Source organism: Fukomys damarensis, unplaced genomic scaffold (assembly GCF_012274545.1).
Source record: "Fukomys damarensis isolate Sample0158 unplaced genomic scaffold, DMR_v1.0_HiC HiC_scaffold_30, whole genome shotgun sequence".
NCBI lineage: Eukaryota > Metazoa > Chordata > Mammalia > Rodentia > Bathyergidae > Fukomys > Fukomys damarensis.
In genome coordinates this window covers 59,396,994-59,420,427 of record NW_022900942.1, presented here as the reverse complement: position 1 = coordinate 59,420,427, position 23,434 = coordinate 59,396,994, and the positions used below count along the sequence as shown (strand labels likewise).

The window sequence follows — 23,434 nt, the reverse complement described above, 5'->3', positions numbered from 1 at the left end:
AAAAAAAAAAAAAGACCATATGTTTGAGATTTGTTTCTGTAGATAATATTTTTCTAAAGCTCTTTGATGGTATGTATTGGTAGAAATGATTAGGAAGATTGTTAACTTGTCATAAGCAAAATCTTGAACTTTACATTTACTGTGTAAATTGTCATTGAACTATATCAGCTGTTTATCTTGGAGGATGTGGTTCAGCAACACTCCCACATTTGCTCTTTTTTTTTTCCTTGTACCAGGGATTGAACACGGGCCCTTGCGCTTACAAGGCAGGCACTGGAACCACTGAGCTAAATCCCTGGCCCTCCCACATTTATTCTTATTTAAAATCCCTTTGCTAAAATTAATTTATCGTCCACAATATTTAGATTTCTTATGAACCACACATTTGGAGAAAACCAGAGAATGGCATTAATAACTTTTGCCTCTTTTGCTTAAATAATAGAAGAATTCTGAACATTATGATTTGGGAGATTTTAAAATATTTCAACTCAATATCTAAAAATGAAATGAGAAAAATCCCAAGTTTCACTGTTATCATCTGAGAGTAGATAAAGTAAGCATTGTACTGACTCATATTTCTTTTGTTCTGCTCTGATTTAATATAAAGAGTCACCAGAATGCATCCCTCTGTAAGGAGCCTCGGGTGTAGACTCAGGACCCCTGGCTGTAGTGGCCAGTAGTCCTCCGAGCAGTGCAAGGAAGCTCCCTGCTCCTCAAGATACCGTGCGGCTCCTTAGGGCTGAAACAAGACGCTCTTCTCTTTCAGCTCTTGGTCCGTGCTGGTGCCAAGCTGGATATCCAGGATAAGGATGGAGACACCCCGCTGCATGAAGCTCTGAGGCATCACACTTTGTCCCAGCTGCGTCAGCTGCAAGACATGCAGGATGTGGGGAAGGTAGACGCTGCCTGGGAGCCATCGAAGAACACGGTAAGTAGAGCTGAGCTTTCAGGCAGTACCAGCAGAGCATCCTTTAAGGCAAAATTTTGTATTTACTGCTCACCTGATCAGTGTCGGGTTGAGAAGGACAGTGATAATTGAAAAGTGATGATATTGATACATCCAGCCTCCCTCTTTTTGTGTAGGATTGCTCTGACTATTCCTGGGTCTTTTGTTTTCATAGGCGTTCTACAGTCTTTTCCTCCTACGTTGGTGAAGATTGTCATTGCTGTTTTGATAGGGACTGCGTGGAGTCCGTAGATCACTTGTTAATGTGGCTGTTTTGACAATATTAATTTTGCCAGTCCCTGAACATGGAAAGTCTTCGTTTTTTGAAGTGTATTTTAGTTTCTTTCTTCAGTGTTCTGCAGTTTTCATTGTAGAGGTCTTTCACCTCCTTGGTTAGATTGATCACTCTGTATTTTAAGTCTTGGAAGCTGTTGTGAATGAAATTGTTTCCTGATTTCTTTCTCAGCTAGTTCATTATTGGTCTGTAGACAGCCATTGATTTTAAAAGTCTTCTGTGGGCGGAGATTTAGCTAAGTGGTGCTGCACCTACCTGGCAAGCACAAGGCCCTCAGTTCGATTCCCAGTACTGGGGGAAAAGAGGAAAGGTCTTTTGATAGAGTCTTTAGGGTCTTCTGAGTTTGAGATCATGTAATCTGTAAACAAGGATTATTTGACCTCCCCCTTTCCTATTTGTATCCCTTTTATTTCTTTCTCTCTCCTAATCACTGGAGCTAAGATTTTAAGAACCATATTAAGTAGGAGAAGTGCTGAGACTGGGCCTCCTTGCCTTGTCCCTGACTGTAGAGGAAGAGCTTTGCATTTTCCCTGTTCAGAATGATGCTGGCCGTGGTTTGCCATATGGGACCTTTATTGTACTGGGCAGTGACCCATCAGTACCTGGTTTCTTCAGAGCTTTCTGCATGAAATAATTTTGAATTTCGTCAAAGGCTTTTTCTGCACCAGTTGAGATGAATGTGTGATTTTTTTTTTTAGTGTAATTCTACTTATGTGGTATATTGTGTTTATTGATTTACATATGTTGAACCATCCTTTCATCCCTGGGATGGAACCAGTTTGATCATGGTGTATGATCTTTTCAAATGTGTTGTTAAATTCAATTTTCAAGTGTTCTCTTCAGTATTTTTGCATGTATGTTCATTGAGGATGTGAGTCTATAATAGTTTTCCTCTTTTTTGGGAGGAGGGCGGGGTCCTTGCCTGGTTTTTCTATCATGGAAAGTGTGTGTGTGTCACTGGCGACTGAACCAAGAGCCTTAGCCCTTTAAACAGTTTTTTGGAAACAGAGTCTTGCAAAATTGTGCAGGGTGGACTTGAATTTGATGATTCTTGTTCCTCTTCTTCCCACAATTTCGGGATTCCCGGCGTGTGCCATCATGCTCAGCTGAGAGTTCTTTATGTAACCAGAGTACAAATTCCTTATAAGGTGTGTGGCACGAGCATATTTTCTTAGTCTGTGATTTCTCGTGTTTTTCTTTTCACTTTTCTGTCACAGTAATTGGTAAAATGCTATGTTAATTTATTTGGTGTAGAAATGATAGCTTAGTCAGCGGTGCTCCAGAGTGCTTTTCGAGAACTAGGTGTGTAATTAGAGGTGCTGTAGTATTGGCACGGGGAGTCCTTGTCCTCTCAGTGGTGTGGATGCATGGCTGCTTGTGATGCATCCACAGAGGTCTCCATGTAGGGGGCAATCCATGCTGAATGCTTCATCCTTTCTGCCTTCTCTGTAAATGTGGACTTCAAGGTAATCATTGAGTCCAGGTTTCCCCAAGGTGCTTCTTGGTCTAAATGGATCTAGATGTACTATGTCGGGACCACTTCCGGTGGTGGCCTTGTTCCATGTTCCCAGGTGGCAGGAGGCGGGAAGCATGCATGCTCACCTCAGCTTTTCTGTCCTTTAACAGTGTTTTCTTTTTTGAGATGGAGTCAAAAAAGCCTGGGCTGGGCTCAAACTCTCAGTCCTCCTGCTTCAGCCTCCCAGGTCACAAGGATTAGCGGCATCTGCCATCAAGCCCCTTTTTTCTTTTCTTTTTGGTACCAGGGATCAAACTCGGGTCCTTGTGCTTGTGAGGCAGGCGGCGGAACCACTGAGCTAAATTCCTAGCCCGCCAAGAACATCTTTAAGCAGTGCTTTTGGAAGAACAGAAGTTCTTAATTTTGATAATGTCTGACTTTAATTAGTTTTTTCTTTTGTTTGTGCTTTTTGTTTCTTGACAAATCTGCCAAACCTGAGATAACTAAGGTTTACTCTTCTTTTGTACTAGAAGTTACTTTTGGGTCTGTGGTTCATTTTGAGTTAGCTTTTACATATTATGTGATACATGAATCAAAATTCATTCTCTTATTTGTGGATGTTCCATTGTTTCTCCACCCTTTGTTGGAAAGACTGTCTTTTTCTGCCGAGTTACCTGTGTAGCTTTATCCAAGATCAGTTTACTCTACACCTGGAGGTTTCTTTCTGATCTTGTCATTTTTCTCCTTTGGTCTTATGTGGTTAGCTCTGCGATGCCAGCCCAGTTATCTTGATTACCACAGCTTTATAGTAAAAGTTGAATTTGGGTAGTGAAGTGCTCCAATTTTCTTCTTTTCATATTTCCATTTCCATTTGGAATCATTTTTAAGAGTGTCAAGTGGTTCTGAGACCAGAATGTTTTTTAATTGCTGTCTTATAGTGTGAATGTGGGTATATTCTCTTAACTCCTTTGTGCCTCTTTTCTTCTTATATTAAAATGGAGGAGGGGGACTACCTGCCTACATAAAGTCATTGTAAAAATCATGGAACGTACTTAAAATAGTACTTTGTCCATTGCAGATAATAAATCTTTTGGTTTTGTTTTGTTTCTGGTACTGGAGATCGAACTCAGAACCTTGCACTTGCAAGGCAGGTGCTGTGCCACTGAGCTAAATCCCTGGCCCCAGATAATAAACCTTGACAGTTATTGTGACTATTTTCAGATAAGATGTTTGAATTGGGAATCAGATGGTATTTTCAGAACCTCATTTGTTTCACTCCATTTTTTTGCTCAGTTTATAGGTATTGGTTCTTTTCTCAGTTGTCTTTTCCTTTCATTGTTTCGAGTTAAATGCCAGGAGATGCAGAGCCAAACTGAGTAGAAAAGAGTACTCTTTGTTTAACGCCATGGCAGAGCCAGGCAGAGCCACCGCTGGCCCATCCACCTCTAGGGCTGGAGAGCGAGTCAGTTCTCACACTGCAAGCCGAGAAATTGAGGGAAGGGCCAGGAGGAGTGTGTGAGAGCGAAACTCAAATGCCCACCACGCACATGTACATAGAATTGAATGTTGTGGAGAGGGAGTAGTGATAGCAGATTCCCACAGGGAAAAGCCTGACTCTCTGTTTGGTTTCAGTTGATAATGGGACTTGGAACCCAGGGGGCAGAGAAGAAGAGCGCGGCATCCATTGCCTGTTTCTTGGCAGCCAACGGAGCTGACCTTGGCATTCGGAATAAGAAGGGTCAGTCACCACTCGATCTCTGTCCCGATCCAAGTCTCTGCAAAGCACTGGCAAAGTGTCACAAGGAGAAAGTCAGGTTTGTATTATTTATTATCATGGAGATTAATATTCTGTGCGCAGAGTATCACGTGGTTGCGTAACGGAGGAGTTGACCACCTGAAAATCTTTGCCTTTGGAGTTCCTGTGTTTGTTTTTGTAGCCCAGGCTGGCCTTGAACTCATCACAGTCCTCCTACCCCAGCCTCCCAAGCACTGGGATGACAGGTGCTCACCCCTGCCCTGCTTAGTTCTTGTAGCTTTGTGCTGGCTTTTTTTCTTCCTTGAAAAGTTCTCTCCAGGCAGCTTGTCTGGCACGTCCTGTTGTGTAGCCCTCATCAGTAAGTACACTTTTTTATGCATTGTGAGTCCCAGAAACGTTCTAGCCTTGTCTCGCCCTGTGGGAATCCTGTGCCAGAAGGGCTTCTCTGTATGGAAGGTTCTGCTAGTAAAGTTACTGTGATGAATGCTACGCATGGGAGAGTCTTGCTAAGAGCGGCAGTTACACCCTGTGAACAGGGTGTGTCTTACACAAACTGTAACAGTTCTAGCATCTCACATAGATAGAGCCTGGCAGCCACTCAAGAAGTATCGGTAAAGGATTGAAAGAATGAGTGAGTCTGTGCAGTGAGGAGTTTTTTCTAAAGATGATCATTCACATTTCTCTTTTCCTGAATGTGAAATATCAATGATTTTATTATTTATGACATAAATAATTTTCTTATAGTGAGACATACAGAAAAGGTCCACACGTCTACTTTTTTATCTGCAAAGCACCGCACAACTATTACTGTCTTTTAGACCAGTTTCTTACACAGAATGTGTCAGTAGCTGGCCTCTGACATATGTGTTCTGTCTCCCCTCTGATGACACATGTACTGATGACATGGTAGCTCTTTGAGATCCACAGCTGTGTTGTAGTGAGAGTAGTGTCTAAGGTACATATACTTCTTTAAACCTGTCCCTAGGAGCAAAAAGTCCTATTGCAGAAATAATAGATTCACAGTAACGCCACTACATAACTACTGCCATTGCAGCAGTGGAGTTTAAGATGGGACCTCTATTTGTGCGTATATATGAGTTTCTGAAGCTTGTGGTAGAAACAAGAGTGTTCCTAAGCCAGGCATGGTGGGCCACACCTGTAATCCCAGCACTAGGGAGGCTGAGGCAGGAGGATTGCCCTGAGTTCGAGACCAGCCTGGGCTACATAGTGAGCTCAGGGACAGCCTGAACTACAGAGCAAGACCCTGTCTCAAAAAAAGAAAAAAAAGTGTTCCTTTTCTTCAGCTGTCATTACCATATATATGTATATATACATACTTCTGTGCACTATATTCCTGTATTTTGTATGCATTTTGTCTCTCTGTAGTACGCGTTCTTTAAGGATGTATGCAGTGACATGTCCAGACATTTTCCAAAGTGCCCTGTCTGTTGTGTTTTGTCTTTGGTTAGTGTAACTCACATGGTTGCTGGTTGGGATTTTGTTTTATTCCTCTCCCTTCTTCGGCATAGGCACATTCAGTATAAATGCGTGGTGTAGATGTGTAAGATGTGGGGGAGGGAGGTGCTGCTTGAGAACCGTACACACAGAAAGTGCTCTGCATGGCTGAACGAGCCTGCAGCTGGAGGCAGCACCCACTGGAGGGCCCCTCTGGCTCGGGAGCTGCTCCTGTTCGCAGGAGACCTTTCCTACTCTCCGGAGTTAAATTTTGTTTATGTTAAATTATTTTTTACTGTTTTTTCACTTCTTTGTTAGGAGATTCACCCTTTTCCACTGAGTGAGGATGACTGAGTTTGAAGTTTGAATGGAACTAGATGTAAAGATAGACGCAGATATGAATGAAAAAATGTAATTTACCGGGTTTCATGTAAAGATGGTAACACTTAATTTTTAAAAATAACTAGAATTGTTGTATGTGTAGTAATTCTCTCGATGTCTTTTAACTAATGAATTTGTTACAGAAGTGTTTTGGCAGACTTGATTGGAAATATTTTTTCTTCCTAGTGGTCAGGTGGGTTCTCGGAGTCCTTCTATGATTAGCAATGATTCTGAAACCCTAGAAGAGTGTATGGTGTGCTCAGATATGAAGAGAGACACGCTTTTTGGCCCATGTGGACACATTGCAACCTGTTCTTTGTGTTCTCCACGAGTCAAGAAATGCCTCATCTGTAAAGAACAAGTCCAGTCTAGGACAAAGGTAATAAATACGTTTTTATGTGGTGTTTTATGAAGTTCTTTGAGGCTATAACTGTAAGACTATATGGCATCATTTAATTTTGTTGTTCCAAATAATGGTTTTTAAACATAGGCATATATAATTATATATTTATTAAGCAGTCAGTTTGGAATTTCATAACTTCATTACTAGTTTACTCTTATTGGTGTGATTATCTTCCTAAGTTCATTGTTACCTGAATTTAATAATGTTTTTAACATTCAGAAAACTTTACCTGTTTCTTTCTTTATATTTCCATATGCAAGTTGTCTTTATTCTTTCAAAGCTCTCTATAGCCTTTAGATATATTTTAATTTTACTTTGTTTTGTGTGAAGTCTCCAAACCTGTAAAATGCAGAAACTGACATGCTCATCCAACAGATTTGCTCTGTTGAGTGCAGAGCCTTGGTTGTAAAGAAATAGCGACCCCAAGTGGTTAAGAGGTAATGAGCACCCTCACTGAAGGGAAATAAACTGTAAGACTATTGTGTAAGCCAGAGCTGTTAACATACACACGTGTAATTTCAGCACTCTGGAGACTGAGGTAGGAGGGTCACAAGTTCGAGGCCAGCCTGGGTTATATATTCTGTCTCAAAAAACCAAAACCCCCGAGTAGTATTTGGAGGGAATATAAGCTTGTATTCTTTAGTAATTAGAGCAATACAAATAATATTGCCGGGCGTGGTGGCGCACGCCTGTAATCCCAGCAGTTGGGAGGCTGAGGCAGGAGGATCGCTGTGAGTTCGAGACCAGCCTGGGCTGGAAGAGTTATAGTAACTGGTTTTTCTTTTAATAGGAGAATGGGCAAATTGTTAGATCGGTTTGCTGTATTATGAGTAGTTTGTTAACTGGAGGTAGAGGTAGAATCCAGAAGTATCGGGGTCCTGACCTGCCGTGTTTATGCATTCTGCTGTGATAACTGTGAATCCTGTGTAGATGCGGGCATGTAAGTTGGGAGAGCCCTCGAGCAGGAATGCACGCGGTGCTTGGTTCTGTAGGTGATGTCAGAGGTGAGTGCTGGCCGTTGTTTGGGACAGTAATATTAAATGGCATAAATGAAGAAGCCAGGTGTGACGCTGCACACCTCTATTCCCAGCACTCAGGAGACTGAGTCAGGAGGGTCGCTGCAAGCCTGGACTGCATAGTTCAAGGCCAGCCTGAACTATAGTCTCAAAAACAAAAACAAAAAAGACAGCGATGTGACTGTGTTAGAGGGAGCACGGGCAAATGACAGATGTGAAGCCAGGGGCAGTGGCATGGGGCAGGGTGAAAAGGAGACCAGAGCCAAGGATTTCTTAGCTATACACAAAACCAGTGACATCGAAGAGGGCAGGAACTTACGGCATCAGAGATCAGAGAGAAAGGAGAGGCTACGGTGTTGGGCCCCAGCCAGCATGGGGGTCGGCCGTGTTCTGGAAAAGGTGCTTTTATCAGTCAGAGTTCCTCAGCTGGAGGTAACAGAAAAATTCCCCTTGGGCTTAGTAAGCTGACTCATCTGGCTAGAGTTTTATTAATGTTGTAAATCCACCTTCTCTTTGCCATTTGTATGTTTCTTTATTCACTATCCTTTTAGTTCCCTTTCCAAAGTCATTTGAAAAAAAGGAAAAGGAAAATTGAAGTGTAGCCCTGCCTCGCCGATCTCCGAGGAAGTGGAGTTTTCTGTCCGTTCTTTAGGATGGTAGGAGACTAATGCAGCCTTAGTCTCGCTGAGTGAGGGTACACAAAGGTGTGAAAATGCAGAACCACGAGCGTAGAGGCTCGCTGCGCGGTGAGGACAGGCACTGGGGTGAGGAAGGCGCTGTGGGCCCTCGGCTTCCCTGCGGTACTCACTGTGCTTTCCTCTCGTGGCCGCAGATCGAAGAATGCGTGGTGTGCTCTGACAAGAAGGCAGCTGTTCTTTTTCAGCCCTGTGGACACATGTGTGCTTGTGAGAGTAAGTTGTCTTCATGAAACTTCCTCTGTGTGATTATGAAATGTAAAGTAGAGCCAGACTTACGCATTTGAGGGTTTTTGGTGTCTTATTGTCTTCTGGATAACCCGCAGACAACACCGAAAGGCCTTCCTCCCTTCCTCCGTGACAGTGCCAGCTGGTTCCTTCCCTGCTCCTGAGCCCTGGGGAAGACCGCGCATGCTGTGTTCTTACATTTTCATTTCAATTGTATTATTGGCACAGATGATCTCTTTTCACACACGCTAGAAATGTATTTCCAAAGGGAGTGTTGGAAAATGCATTGTATCTCTTTCTGATGTACAGTTAGTACATCTTCCTTGGTTTTCATTGAATACTGCTTATCTGTGTACTTCTCCCATTCCCAAACAACTCCCAGCACCTTTTGGAGCTGTGATTTCTGGCTTTCCAGTAACTGTATGTCAAGGAGATTTATAAACTCTCCTTTGTGAGGACAGTATTGAAGTTCAAGAAATGTTTAAAAAATTTTTTTAACCAGATTCTCTTGGAACCCTTTGCTTGTATATCCCCTTTATCATTTTCACTTTCTCACATTGTTTGATAGCCTCCTCTTCCCTTTGCCTTTTTCATTTAAATCAGTGAACGATATTAAACAAATTTAACAGCTTACACCTTATATAAATGGGCCCACGGTAGCTATAGTATTTCATGTTATAAAATAGTTCAGTTATCTGGCTAGAATAATATACAGAGTGGGTGATAGTGTCATCGCATTGGCATAGATTTTCTTAAACCCTGATATTTTGTTTTCGTTTTTCCCTCCGTTCTGATAGATGATTATGTAATGAAAGAGCCAAGGTTTTTGACTGTGACAGTTCTCTTCAAGTAACTGGTTCTGTTTACCGGAGACCAGTACCACGTCACAGGGGCATGTCGAAAAGAGCTCTGTCTTAAGTATAAACAGCTCAGTTGAGTTAGGTTTTCGTAGACCAGAGCTTGGCAGACTTTCTACAGAGGGTCAAGTAGTAAATATTTCAGGTTTGTAGGCCACTTGGCTTCTGTAGTAACCACTGATCTCTTTCCAGGTACTCACTCCACTCTGACATTGTAATGCAGAAACAAGGAAAATGCTTTATTTACAAAAACAGGCAAAGGTCACATTTGCTGATCCATACCATAGACCAGCGATGGAGAACCTTTTAGAGCTTTCAGTGATACAAACAGTCTGCCGTGGCCCGTGTACCGCTGGTTCACTACCACTGCCGTAGACTGACGTGATACCCGAGTCTTGAAAGAGGATTGTAATTATTCATTCATAACACATATTCTTGAGCCTTGATGTACATTTTCCTCAAGAACGTCCAAAATTTTTAGGTTTTGATTTAAAATGCAATGAGCAATGACTTTTATTGAGCTTTAACTCTGTACTAAACATTTTAATCTCTTGTAGTATATTTCCTTACTTTTTTTCAGAACAATCCTAAGAAGCAAATGATTTTCTACATTTTATAAACACGTTCTTAAACACTTACTTGGGAAGATGAAGTTGAGGTAGAAGATATCCCTTTCCCCCAAAGTACAGCAAAGTTATTTAATCCCGCGCCACGTGACGGTAGTGTTGAGTGTTGGAGCCTTGAAGAACACAATGTCGCAGGGCAAAGGAAGGAAGGGTGGAGCCGAAAGGGCTGAAGAAAGTTCCTGTAAAACAATAAATAGGTGAACTTCAAAGAGTCTCAGGGCTTATAATTGTGGTTATATAGTATGTGTTGAGCCCATCCTCAGTTTAAGGCAAGACTGTGCCCCCAACTTGAAGACAAATCCCAAATCCGACCTCTGCTGTCATTAACTTCTCCTACTGCACCTTGGCGTCGTGCATAGCCAAGCATCTCGGCCCTTTCCATTCTGGCTCTGGGCCCCTTTGGAAATGATTCTCACCCCAGTGCAGCTGCTGGTGTGGCCCACCCTGTCCACATCAGTGTTTTGGAGCCTCGTTAAGGTCGTCTGTGGTAGCCTGCCACGTTCTCAGGACTTCTTCTCATATTAAAATGAACAGCAGAGGGAAAGACTCTTGGTACAGGCTAAGATACGGAGAATATTTTCAGATCAGTGCTAATGCCAAAGGACGTATTGAGTGTTATTTTGTAATCCAGTTTATATGTAAGGTAATAGGAACAGTTTATAAGCTAGAGCTGCGGCTAGTTATTTGGGGTGGGGGATGAGAAGGCATCCTACTGAAATACAGCTTATACCCTTTTCAGAGCAGTTATTACAAAGATAGTCTGTCATGAATAAAAGGTCGATACTTTCCTGAACCACTACATTAAAAAGTCGCCAAGTACCTTTCTTGTTATACTGCAGCCCTTTGATAGAAGGAAGGGAACGTCTTGAGTGTGTTAGAAAACATCGCCTTTTCATCGTAGGCTCGGTGGTCCCGAGGCCCCCATCGGAGAAGGTTGTGTTAGGTTGGCGGCACTGCAGCCTGGTGGAATTGGGGGCTGGCGCGGCGTGTTTAATGTGTATTCCAGCCTGAAGGCTGAGCCGTAGAACCTGGCAGAAAAACGCGACCCTCTGAGTGAGGTCCCTGCGTCTGAGAAATCTCTGCCGCTCGCAGACTGCGCCAGCCTGATGAAGAAGTGCGTGCAGTGCCGGGCCGTGGTGGAGCGGCGGGGGGCCTTCGTGCTGTGCTGCGGTGGGAAGAGCGCCGAGGACGCCGGCGATGAGCTCTGTGAGTTGCTGCTGCTCCAGCGCTTTCTGGTTTTGCCTTCTGGTTGCGACTTGCATGAAAGTAACTTCATTTGCACTACTATACTGTTGCTGTGTAAAGAAATGTGTACAGTTGGACTGACAGAAATAATTGTGGTTTTCTAGCACTTGTGTCACAGTATAAGAACCCGAAACTATATTTTTCTAGTTTGTGGTACGATTGCAGAACTTTGAAAATACTGTAGGGCTTTTGTTTATTTTTTGTTTTGGTTCTAGGGATTGAACCAGGGATACATGCTAAGCAAATGCTCTACTGCTGGGCTACATCCCCAGCTCTTGTACAAAAAACTTAATTCAAGACAAAGTCTCCCTCGGATGCCCAGTTTGGTCTCCAGTTTGTGATCCTCTTGCCATGACCTCCTGAGTAGCTGGGGTTGCAGGCAACTTTCATATGTGTGCGAGTGCAGGTGCGGTGCGTGTATGGATCGGATCAGGGGCCTCGTGCATGCTAAGCACATGTTACACCACTGAGCTTCACCCTGGCCCGATTTAGGGTAGCTTGAGGAGGGACATCATCTTACAAATTATTTTTTCAATTTACCAAAGTAATAACCTGGCTCCTTTTTATAGTGGGTTTGCAGGTTCATTTAGGTTTCATAAAGCATTCATACTTTATGGAATAGTAATTATTTGTGTCAGAGTAGGTAAGTTGAATTGTAACAGTGAACAGTGGAAGAATGAACAGTAATATGTTTATCTTCACCGTAGTCTTTACTTTTAGTTTTAATTTTTTTTGCAGAGCTAGGGATTGAACCTAGGTCCTTGCTTATGCTAGGTGAGTGCTCTTCTGTTCAGATATACCCCTGATCCTCACCTTCCCTTTTTATTTTTTTTAAGACTGTTTTTTTTGGGAGGGTACCGGGGATCGAACTTGGGACCTTGCATTTGTGGGGCAGAGGGTGGCACCACTGAGCTGAATCCCCAGCCCCTTCCCTTTTTCATTTTTTGTTTTGGTACCGGGGATTGAACTCGGGTCCTTGCGCTTGCAAGGCAGGCCACTGAACCGCTGAGCTAAATCCCCAGCCCGCTTCCCTTTTTCAGTAGTACAACTTTAAGAATAATTTTTGTGTTTATAGTAAATACTGGTTAGATGGTTTCGTTGATTTCTTTGTTCTTGTTAACATGCTTCATGAATAAATGAGGAACATTACTGTACCCGTTCCTACCCAGAGCTTTTGTCTTTTTCACCAAGAGGACAGAAAAATCCCAGGAACAAATTAATTGAAATGAAAGACTGAGAATGAGGAATATGAAATCAAAAGTTGCCCTCCATTTTTGCAGACTGCTGATCACAATCTTTCTTGAGTTTCAAATCTCAGACAAGTAACAAAAGAGGGAAATTTTTAAGTGTTGCTTATCTTCATAAAAATTGCCTGACAGATTAGGTAACACTGCCAGGAATCTGTGCTACCCACCATCTTGAGTTCTCTGGTGCAGGAGCAGAGAAAACACAGGACGCGTTTGTGATCTTGCCAGAGGCATCCAGCAGAGCATTGGCAAAACCTCTGTCTGTGAGGACTGTTGTCTGGCTGGGTTAAATATAACTGGAAGTTAATGTGCAAACCTGTGTATTCGGGAGATTATAGTGAAGGAATATAACACGAGTGTCACTAGTGTATCTTGTCCTGATACAGTCTTTTCATGAAACAATAATAATTTTGGAACCAAGAAAGGCATTATGTCAGAACAGTACTAACTTCACAAACCTGTGTCTGTATTTCAGCAAGTGGGAATATTCCAGTGTTACAGAAGGACAAGGACAACACCAACGTCAACGCAGATGTGCAGAAGTTACAGCAGCAGTTACAGGACATTAAGGAGCAGGTGACGGTTTTGTCGTGTTAGACAGATTCCCGGCGTGACAGTCTTTTCTCTGAAACTCGTGGTATTTTCTCTGGTAAACATGGGTTATAGTAGTGTCATTTGTAGTGTTTGAATATCTGCAAAGAGTAATAACATGACTAGGAGCCGGGGGTTTAGCCCAGCGGCAGTGGTCCTGCCTCGAAAGTGCAAGGTCCTGAGTTAGGATTGCCCATACCGAAAAAGAAAAAGTACACCTGGGGGATTTAATCAGGTATTTTCCCAAACAGGAAACACACATGACCAGCAGACATGAAAAGATGCTCAGCCACCTTAGAAGTGAAAATGACAGGGAGGAGGAGCCTTTGCAGACCAAGGCTGAGCGGATTGCTCGGGCCACGGGTGTCGGGCATAACGCAGGTGCGCGGCGAATGCAGCTGACGCTGCCGGAGGGAGCACGCTCTCCGGCAGCACGCGTTGGTAAAGCAGGCGTGGTAACCGGCTCGTCACTGTCTGATAATGAACTTGGGGAAATCACAGAGATGGTAGTTGATGCCCAAAGGCAGTGAGTGGGGTTTTTCAGGCTGGAGTCGGGGCACAGGGAACTTACACGAGTTTGGTCTGTTTCGGAACTTCTGTGGCTTGTGCACATGGGACGCTGTGGTCAGAAAGGGAAAGGGCATGTGTGGGTGTATAAAAGCAAGGGAAAGATGAACGCAGAACTGAGAATGGTGGTTATTAATGAGAGGTGGGTGGAAGGGATTGGGGAGGGCTTTTGGGGGGCTTAGAAATGAGGGTAGCATTCCATACTTTAAACTGGCTGTTGGCTGTATTCTTGTAGAATATATAACAGAGGTGCTCTTTTCTATCTGTTCAACATTAATCAGAGCAAGCCGGGTGTGGTGGCGCACGCCTGTAATCCCAGCCCTCAGGAGGCTGAGGCAGGAGGATCGCTGTGAGTTGTTTTGAGATCAACCTGGGCTACATAGTGAGTTCCAGGTCAGTCTCAACTACTCAGTGAGACCCTGTCTCAAAAAAACCAAAACAAACAAACAAAAAACAAAACATTAATCAGAGCAGCAGTGAGATAAACAGATTGATGAGAATTTGTAGCTGCAAGGCGAGCAAGAAAGCAGGTGTTTTCTGGACGTTACCCACGACCTGATCTGCCCCAGAGGCTGAGCAGTGAGGTGCCCCTCTGTGGCTTGGCCAAGGGTCAGTGTTGTCCCGCACTTGTCAGAGTCCGCACTCCTGAGTGTACTGTCTGCATTTCTAAGACAGTAACAAACATGGCCTGCAGATAGTGACTACTTTAGAACCGAATATATTTGTTTACTGGCATTTACACACCTATCTGAAAAGATGAAAGCCTTCTAATCGGGCCAGTTTTTATTTTGAAATCCAGCATGTAACAGTACTTACTATATAATGAATAAATAAAAATAAGGATTTAAAGGTTCTGTTTTGAGACGGTCTTGCTTTATAGTTCAGGCTGCCTTTGAACTCACTGTGTGGCCCAGTTGGGCCTTGAACTTGAGGTGATCCTCCTACCTCTGCCTCCTGAGTGCTGGGATTACAAGTGTGCACATAACAAGTACAAGTAACCATGCCTTTGGTACCGGGAATTGAACTCAGGACCTGTGCTTACAGGCAGGCATGGCACCACTGAGCTACATCCCTGGCCCCTAAAGGCTCTTAAGTAGATGGGAGCTTATTTGGCATATCTGATATAAAGTGAAACGTTGTTTAAAATCTTTTGTTCCTTTTCCATGTGAACACTTTCTGAAAGATGAAGCTGATTTTTTAACTTATCTGTGAAAAGCATTTTATCTTCTAATTGTGAATTCAGTGGGGGGCCACTGGGAATGGAATCCAGTACTTGACCCATGATAGGCAAAGCTCTTTAAATTGTTGTTACAGTGAATAATAAGACTTACTACCAAGCCCTATTATTGGTCCTGGAAGAATAATTCAGCTCTGCTTCTAGTCTAAGTTTATTTCTTAAAAACCTACATCCCTGAGGGGATACCCGATTTCAATTGGGTAAGATATGTTAAATGTGTATACCAATTCTCCAAATAAACCTCACTGTGATCTAATATTAGCGTACACCAATTAAATTAAAAATCACATTGTCATTAAGTGGTTGAAATAAAGCTCATTTCTGAGGAAGGGTGGGATTTCTTGCAGGGACCCCTTCAAGGTTCTTGAAACCAGAGAAAACATCTGAACACCTCTCTTCACTTAAATTTTGAATCTGTCCGTTACTTCTTTGTCTCTGACAACAAAACAATTTTACTTGCTATTAAGGACATATTAAAGTAACCAAAGATGTCACTTTTTATAGCTTTGCTTCTCAAAATTTAGAACAGGTAAACAAGACAGTTTGCCCTCAGGGGTGTGGCTGACAGTTTAAGACTCTGGTTTCTTTTTTTTACAGTAATCTCTTACATGGTCAAAGCTGGTAACTACATTATTATTTTGGCCTCAGGCATGGTTTATTAATCTAGGCATCCCTGTTTATTTCATTATTTGGGAAAGATGCTCAAAGTGAGGTATTAAGGTAAAATATGTTTTTATAAATGTAAGTACGTTTGGTGAATAAATGCAGCCGCCTGGAGTGTTTTCACACATGTGTGCCTTACATACTTCTGATGTTCCACGTTTATGAGATGTACACTTTTAACCTGTAACTCATGAGCCTGTGGGGTCAGCATGCCCAGGAGAAGAGCTCTGGGGCCACAGACCCCACGCTGACCTTCCTTCCGGCAGGCCGTGCTGGGGCTGTAAACCCCTCTGAGCCCCAGTGTGCTGTGTTATACAGTGGCAGCGATGCAGACCCAGATGCACAGTGTCTACCTCGTGCCTGGCAGGTGCTTGCTATGTGCGCTGTCTCCACCTGGGTTTGCCAGATTCTTGGGGCTCTGCTCATGAAGCAGTGGCCAGAGCCTGCGGACAGAGGGCGCCATTTCCATCCATTTCCTCCCTGCTTAGGTCTTGTGTTTTACAAGGGATTTATTTTATGCAGTACCTTTTGTACTACCGTGAAAGAGCAAACTGTTTATTTTATAGCGATGGTATTTGTACTATTGAAAAAATTTAAAACTATTTTTAAAAAGCAACAAAATATTTGGCTAAAAGAACAAAAACTCAACGATGTACATTGTCATGTATTACGTTTTAAAAATATCAAATGTCTCGGCATTTACCGCTTCCTCATCTCCGTTACAGACCATGTGTCCCGTGTGTTTGGATCGTCTGAAGAACATGATCTTCCTCTGTGGCCATGGCACGTGCCAGCTCTGCGGAGACCGCATGAGTGAATGTCCCATTTGTCGCAAGGCCATTGAACGGAGGATTCTTTTGTACTAAGAAAGTTTTGTTAGCTAAAGTATGTGGTTATGAATCTTAGCTTTTAAGCAAGTTGGAGTTCTAATGAATTAATTTCTAATGTCATAGTTCATTTTTCTAGAGTGTAATTAGATTGTAAATGTACCAGAACAAAAGATCTTTACAAAAAGTATTTGAAATAGAAATCTTTTGTTTGTTTGTTTGTTTGGAGGGAGGGAGGGAAGGAGGGGTATATTTTTCTTTTAAATTTGGAACATCTTGTAATTTTGGTTTTAAAAGGGAAATCCTTCGAGGTGATCCTTTTATTTGTGTTTTTATTGTTTTCTCCTACAGATTAGAAATTCATTAGACCTCAAAAGACATAATTCCATACGATCCGTTATGATTTTGCACAGTGAAGTGTCATGGGTACCTTGAAAAGTTATGCATCACACAAGAGGGGCAAGTCACACTGCTGTGTCCATGTGTTAAATGACAAATTACAGTAGATTATGTGTGCTGAAGGGAGTATTGAAGGGACGTTTCTATTTTTAAGAAAACAAGTTAAATGTTTTTGAATTCTTAAGAGTAACGCAAGCATAGACTAAGAAAATACTAACTTTGTATTTAGCTTATTTTCTAGGTTTTTTTAAAAAAAAAAAACTAACAAGTCAAATTACCAGTTTCAGGGTCGGGGATTTAGCTCAGTGGTTCCACCGCCTGCCTCGCAAGCACAAGAACCTGAGTTCAATCCCCAGTACCAAAAAAAAGAAAAGAAAGAAACAAATTACCAGTTTCAAAATGACAGAGTGATACGAAGAGGACAAACTGAGCAACCACAGTGGAGAACTAAAAATCAGTGGAGAAAAAAATGAAATAACTATTAACCACTAACAGTCACATCTGATACTAGTTTAAACCCTGCTTGATTCAGTCACCCTTTAAAGGAGAAATCTGAGAAAAGCATGCTTGGGTTTTCCGGGCGATGACTCCCCAGCTCCAGCCTCGCGGTGCAGTGACCCTGCCTCCCGCCTCGGGTTCGCTCCCCTGCAGTGTCCGGAGCTTTCCTGCACTCTCAGACCGCAGCTCTTACTGGAAAGAGAGGCCTCTGCCTGAAGATGAAGATATTATTTAAACTGCCAGTAGTATCCAAGTATGGGTTGTAAACAACCTCATAGTGGGTAGCTGTTTAGAAAGCGTGCCAAGGCCTTATAGAAAGATGTCTGATTACCTTTAGACTGTTTTTTTTCCCCCTGGTGGAGGGCAACCTTTGACTTTGGAGCATTTAATCATTTTCTCCTCTTTGACTCTTTTTGCGACGAGGGTTAAAGATATACCTAACTACTAGGAGTTTTTGAGTTTTTTGCTGCTAGATTATGTATATATATGAGCTGTTTATAATGGTGTATACATACTATGTATACATACTATGTATACATAGTATGTATACTCTCACTCCTACCTAGAATGGATCTCTGTTTTACAGCCCCCCCTTTAAATCTGGCTGGCTTTTCTCATTTCAGTTTTGCTGCTTTGATAACTATGAAAACACAATGTGTCACTGGGCATGGTGACGAACTCCAGTAATCCCAGCACTTGGGAGGCTGAGGCGGGAGGATCATTGTGAGTTTGAGGCCATCCTGGGCTACATAGTGAGTTGAGGCCAACCTGAACTACATAGCAAGACCCTGTCTCAGAAAAAAAAAAAAAAAAAAAATACATAGATGTATATATCTCTCTATATATCTCTGTCTGTATATGGTATATCATGTCTAATCAGAGCACTGTTTCTGGCTACTTCAGTGCTTCTGCCTTGGCCAGTGCTGGTGACATCAGTGGTGAGCTTTGGTGGCTGCTTTTATAGTCCCCGCAATTCCCTGTATGTTTAGCTGAGAAATTATTACCGTTCGGGGCAGCAGAGTTTTCATACATTGCAAATGTGAAGCTTTACTTTGACTCTTCGGTTATCTTAGAGGCTTCTGAGGCAATTTTTAAGGTATATTTTGAAGTTACAGAAAGATCGGATTGATAACGTCACGTAAAGAGACGTTTCTAAAGACGGTGAGACTTGGGGTTTCTCCCTGTGTGCCATAGCTCACCCACCCCACCCGGAAAAGGGGGCGCGCTGTACTTCACTTCAGTCCTTGTCTTCTGTCTTCTGAGTTGCAGTGCTAAAACTTACGTTCCCAAAAGGCAATAATGTCTTCCAGACTAATTCCCCGTATTAAAGATAGAGCTTCTGTTGTAGAAGTCACAAAGTCACTAAAATTGTAGTGCTAAGTACTTGTGGATTTTCTCTATTTGTATCACTTTGAAATTTGTTTTATGAATAGAGAATTTTTCTCTAGTCATGTTTTCAAGCACCTAAAATTATTTTAAGTTTATTTTGAGTTTGCAAGAAGGAATAAAATGCTCCCTCTTTTTACACATCTGTCAGCAGCGCTCTGCTGATCAGGTGTTTCCCCTTGTTGTGTAAAGCTCTATCTTGTGCCTCTAGAGTTTTTACCTTTCCTAGAGTCGTTTTTAAAATGACATGGGCGCATTTTTAAAAAATGTATTGATTGAGCTTCAGGGGCTAGTACCTGACTTTGGAGGAAAAAGAAGAATCCGCACACTCGGAGTGCTCGGTGTGGCGGTTGCGTATTGGAAGCCCCTGGGACAGAGCGGGAGGGGTCCAGAGGCACCCGCAGCGTTTCCCCCCGTCGGCACGGATGCCAGCCGCCCCGCTCCTCCCCTGCCACCTTCTCGCCTTTATTCTTCTGAGCCTTGGTGCGGTTGCCCGACACGCGACGCCCCACGGTGCTCCCTGCTGGTGGTGTTCGCACACTTTCACGCTCTTACCCTGCACACCTATTTAATGTTGCTGGGAGCAAGATTTTCCAGAGAAGCACATTTTGTGAGTGTGGGAACACTGTATTGGACAGTGTTTAGTTGTGCTGGCCAGATCATGAGTCATTAAGCACTGCAGATGAACCAGCCAGCTCCTGAGGCATAAAATTAATCGACAGACAGGTGGGAAGTAACTTTCTGAAGCTTGTGTTTCGGATGGCTTCACTTACGCGAGCGTTCGGCGCACAAGGGCGCGCTGCTTACGACTTGTCAGCTCAGGTCGCGAAGCTTGCTGGGTCACGTTGACCACCGGACTCTGCCGCCTGGCCGTGTGTGGCCCGGTTGCTACTTTTTGCTTCTGAATTCTGGATGCTTTTTAGACTCGGAATGAGGTTTCTGAACGAAGACACTTAGAGCTGGGGCAGGCTCAGGGCAGGACACTGATGCGGCAGCAAGTAGGAAACAGAAAAGTCAGTGTTACGCGTGGACGGGAGAAAAGCGGGTGGCGTGGCGCCCTCAGAGCGTTGGTGGAGAGGCTCTGTGTGACCAGTCGGTCTCGAGTGTGGGCTAATGGCTGTTCTGTGAGTTACAGACTTCACTGCAGCTTGTTCCTTTCTAATCCAAAAGGAAAAGCACGTATCCTCTCAGAGTGTCTAAGGTGTTTTATAGTAATTTGTGTGAAAATTGAATTTTGGAATACATGTTTTTGCGTTTTTGTAGTGTGGTAAAAAGCAACTCTTTCTGAGTACACAGTTTAGCAGTGTTACGTACATTCACATTGTTGTGAAACATCTGTAGAACTTTATCTTGAAAACAGAAACAATGTACCTATTAAATAATTCCTTTCCCCCGTGTCCCCTCCAGTAGAATAGAATTTTAACCATTTGTAAATGAAATACCTGAATTATTCAGTAGTTTTTGTTTGCAAGACCTCAAGTCACAGTAAACGCCGCATTCCCAAGATGTGTGGGACAGCATCTCTCTCCCTTTGCTGCGGTTGTTATTAATGATAACTGGATAGGCTTTAAGTGTCTGTTAATTGGAAGCGTTTATTTCAACTTAAGCCAAGGGAGAGAAACACATTTTAAATAGCAGAATTAAGTTAACTTTGAATTTATTCTAAACTGGGAAGATAATAGGTTTTCACAGATGACGTGTGCCTTGTCGGACGGATGTCACTTGTCTTTCAGTCTGCTTCGCAAAGTTTCCGAAACGAACAGCTCACTCGCTTGAATATTATGATAGGAATGCTGACTGGTATTACTGGATGATAGATACAGATATATATATATTCTTGGAACTTTAACATATATATAATGGTAGCAGTATTAACAGTGAGCCGCACTTCTTTACAATATTAAATCGAGGAAACTGTAATGCTGTCTCCTGTGTGTGTTGCTTTGCCCCGGTGAGGGGAGCGGTGTAGGCCGAGATCCCCGTCCCGGTTCGCACCTGGGTGGTAGCGGGTGCGACTGCACCGTAACCGTCCGGGCAGACAGTGGAGCTCACGCAGTACATTGTGAGTTGCTACATTGGCATTTTCTACCTCCTTTTCTGTCAGAGTATTACTCTTTCCAGCATTTATTTTTATTTGTGAATAAAGAGGAAATGAGAACCTGAGGTTAAAATTGAAAGTGTTTTGTTAAAAATCAAAGCAGTAGATAAAGAGAAGTGATTTGTCGTGTTCATTTGGTGCCTGAACCGATAGCTAGAAGTCGTAATTGACATGTACAAAACGTCCAAGAAAGGCAGGATTGCTGAGTATCTTACTTTTCCCGTATAGTCCTCTTGATTTTTTTTCATTTTGTTTCCTCCGAAAAGCAAAATGGCCTTGTAATTTTTAATAAAATAAACATGCCATTTTGTCCGAGATAACATAATTTCAGGAAGCTATTGAAAGTTCTGACTCAGGGCTTTTTAACAGTTTAAGCAATTGCTAATTATATTTTAGAAATTCCATCTGCCTAACTCTTCAGTGCCTTGAAAGAATCATCAGCTGGGCAGCACCGTGAAAGCCTCAGTCTCTGGTGCCTGCGGGTCCCTGCCTAGGTCACACTGATAGCTTCTGTGACAGTGGCCCACACTGTGTTGGTTCTGTAATTCTTTAAAGGAAGACTTTTAGATTTGCACTTGATTTTTGTGTTTTTTGTTTTTTTAAAAACTGTTGACTTCTGGCCATGATGTAGTTACCAGAAAAGTGATTCTTTTTCAACTCACGATGCAGAGCTGTCAACAGGAGTCTCTGGAAGAAGAGAGCGAACTTACAGGGGTGATCAGCTTGGGAAACACTGGCTCCCCTCAGATGGAAACACAGCGGAAGTCTTTGTTCAAGGGATTCACTTGAGTGTACGTGCTGCCGAAGCAAGCACTCAAGGGATTCACTTTAAAAAGAATGTTTGAAAAGGAAATTATGAATTGCGTGTCATTCTTAATGCTGGTCTTAAGAGACTAAATCTATGAAATTGTCTTCAACTTTTGTATGCTTGTGTCGTTCTGAATGCAGTACACTCAGTGATTGAAGGCAGTTTAATGGACTCAGTGTTTTGCCTTGCACGTTTTCCATTTTTTTAGCTTTCAGTGTTGGATTAATTTGAAGTGGATTAATTATTTGTGGATATAGTTTCTGCATGGCACACAATTATTAGCTTTTGTTTAAATATGCTTAGAGCTAAGCTTTCAAAACCAGTTGGGAGGGCCGGGGATTTAGCCCAGTGGTTCCAGCACCTGCCTTGAAAGCGAAAGGGCCCAAGTTCGATTTCCGGTACCACCAAAAAAACCACAAACAAACAAACAAAAAACGATGGGAGAAAAAATAAATAAAAACAGATGGAAACATTTACCAGTAATAAAACCCATGGTATATCAGAGTGCTTTTCTCTGATCTTTTGAAAACTATTCTTTGTAGTACTGTACATGAATTTTTATTTTTGAGGCATTTGAAACCAAGTCTCAATACATCAAAAATAAATTATTATTGTTGGAAAGGAAATTCCAGTGTCTGAGAAGCAAGGACATCTGTGTCCAGGTCAGTAGGAGGAGCAGCATCCCCAGCTGTGTGTCCCACTGCGCTGGTTTACGGCCTGGTACCTCCGTCTAAGGACCAAAGAAGTTTTTTGTATCTCAACACCTCCACCCTCTTCAGGCTTACGATGTATTATGAAAATGGTCTGAGTAGAATACACTTGATAAAAAGTAAATCAGATAGGAAGATCCAACTTCTTATTTTTTTGAAAAGAAAACTTACTCCTCTTCACACCTTAGGTAATAGGCGTTAAAGCATTGGTTTATTTGCCTTTTTAAAGAAATCATATTAGTCATTGAATGGCTTGGGGGCTGTTTTATTTTTCAAGTTAATAGAAGCACTTATTTGTGAAGTTGTCAAGAGGTTGTCGGGTTCTGGTTCAAAAGATGTATCTGGATGTTTAGAGAAGAAAAATCTTTGAGAAAAGGATATGTATTCCAACTTTAAAATTTGTAGATTTATTTTGGATAACCTCTAACTGTACTTTTTGTTTATTTTGCTGTATAATTAGATATCTGGTGGTAATATTTTTATCAAGTTGAAACTGTATAGGTTTTTAAAATAAAGACATTTTCGAAAACCTGCTCTGTACTTTCTGTGGTGACAGAAGGGTGGAGGGCGGGCCGGGGCGGGGACATCGTCCGGCTGGTTCTGCCCTCCCGAAACTAACTGAGGAGGTCTTCGGTGGGTTTGTTTTTGCTTTTTTTTTGGTACTGGGGATCGAAAGGGTCCTTGCGCTTGTGAGGCGTGGGAGGCAGGCAGGGGAACCCACTGAGCTATATCCTAGGGCCAGGGATTTAGCTCAGCGGTGCCGCCGCCGGATCCCCGGTATAAATAAGAAAAGAAGGGAAGGTTTTTTCTTGTATTGAAGTCCCAAAGTTAGAGGCATAAAGGAAACTAAGGCCTGAGCCCAGCCGAGCGGCCCGAGCGAGCGGCGCTTGCGGTCGAGTCCCCTCCTCACGACCCCAACCCCGCGGAGGCGCCGCCCGGCCTTGAACACCCGAAGGAGGATGCGGATCGGATCGGATCGGATCGGATCGGATCTCAGCCCAGATCTCAGCCCAGCGCCCGGGAGGAGCCCCTGGGGCGGGCGGG

The 23,434-nt window shown here is 42.8% G+C and overlaps 1 protein-coding gene across 1 annotated transcript in view; it reads left to right on the top strand.

Annotated features, from left to right (window-relative positions):
- The window catches only part of Mib1 (mindbomb E3 ubiquitin protein ligase 1), a gene marked incomplete at its 5' end in the record, with an annotated part of 108,608 nt that extends 91,436 nt beyond the window's left edge, over nucleotides 1-17,172 (top strand). Inside the window, 7 exons of the mRNA XM_010638707.2 lie at nucleotides 767-928; nucleotides 4,330-4,511; nucleotides 6,476-6,668; nucleotides 8,541-8,619; nucleotides 11,207-11,320; nucleotides 13,082-13,182; nucleotides 16,390-17,172. Of these exons, the coding sequence (XP_010637009.2) occupies nucleotides 767-928; nucleotides 4,330-4,511; nucleotides 6,476-6,668; nucleotides 8,541-8,619; nucleotides 11,207-11,320; nucleotides 13,082-13,182; nucleotides 16,390-16,530 (972 nt within the window). The remainder of the gene's footprint in view (nucleotides 1-766; nucleotides 929-4,329; nucleotides 4,512-6,475; nucleotides 6,669-8,540; nucleotides 8,620-11,206; nucleotides 11,321-13,081; nucleotides 13,183-16,389) is intronic.
- Nucleotides 17,173-23,434: the final 6,262 nt, after the last annotated feature.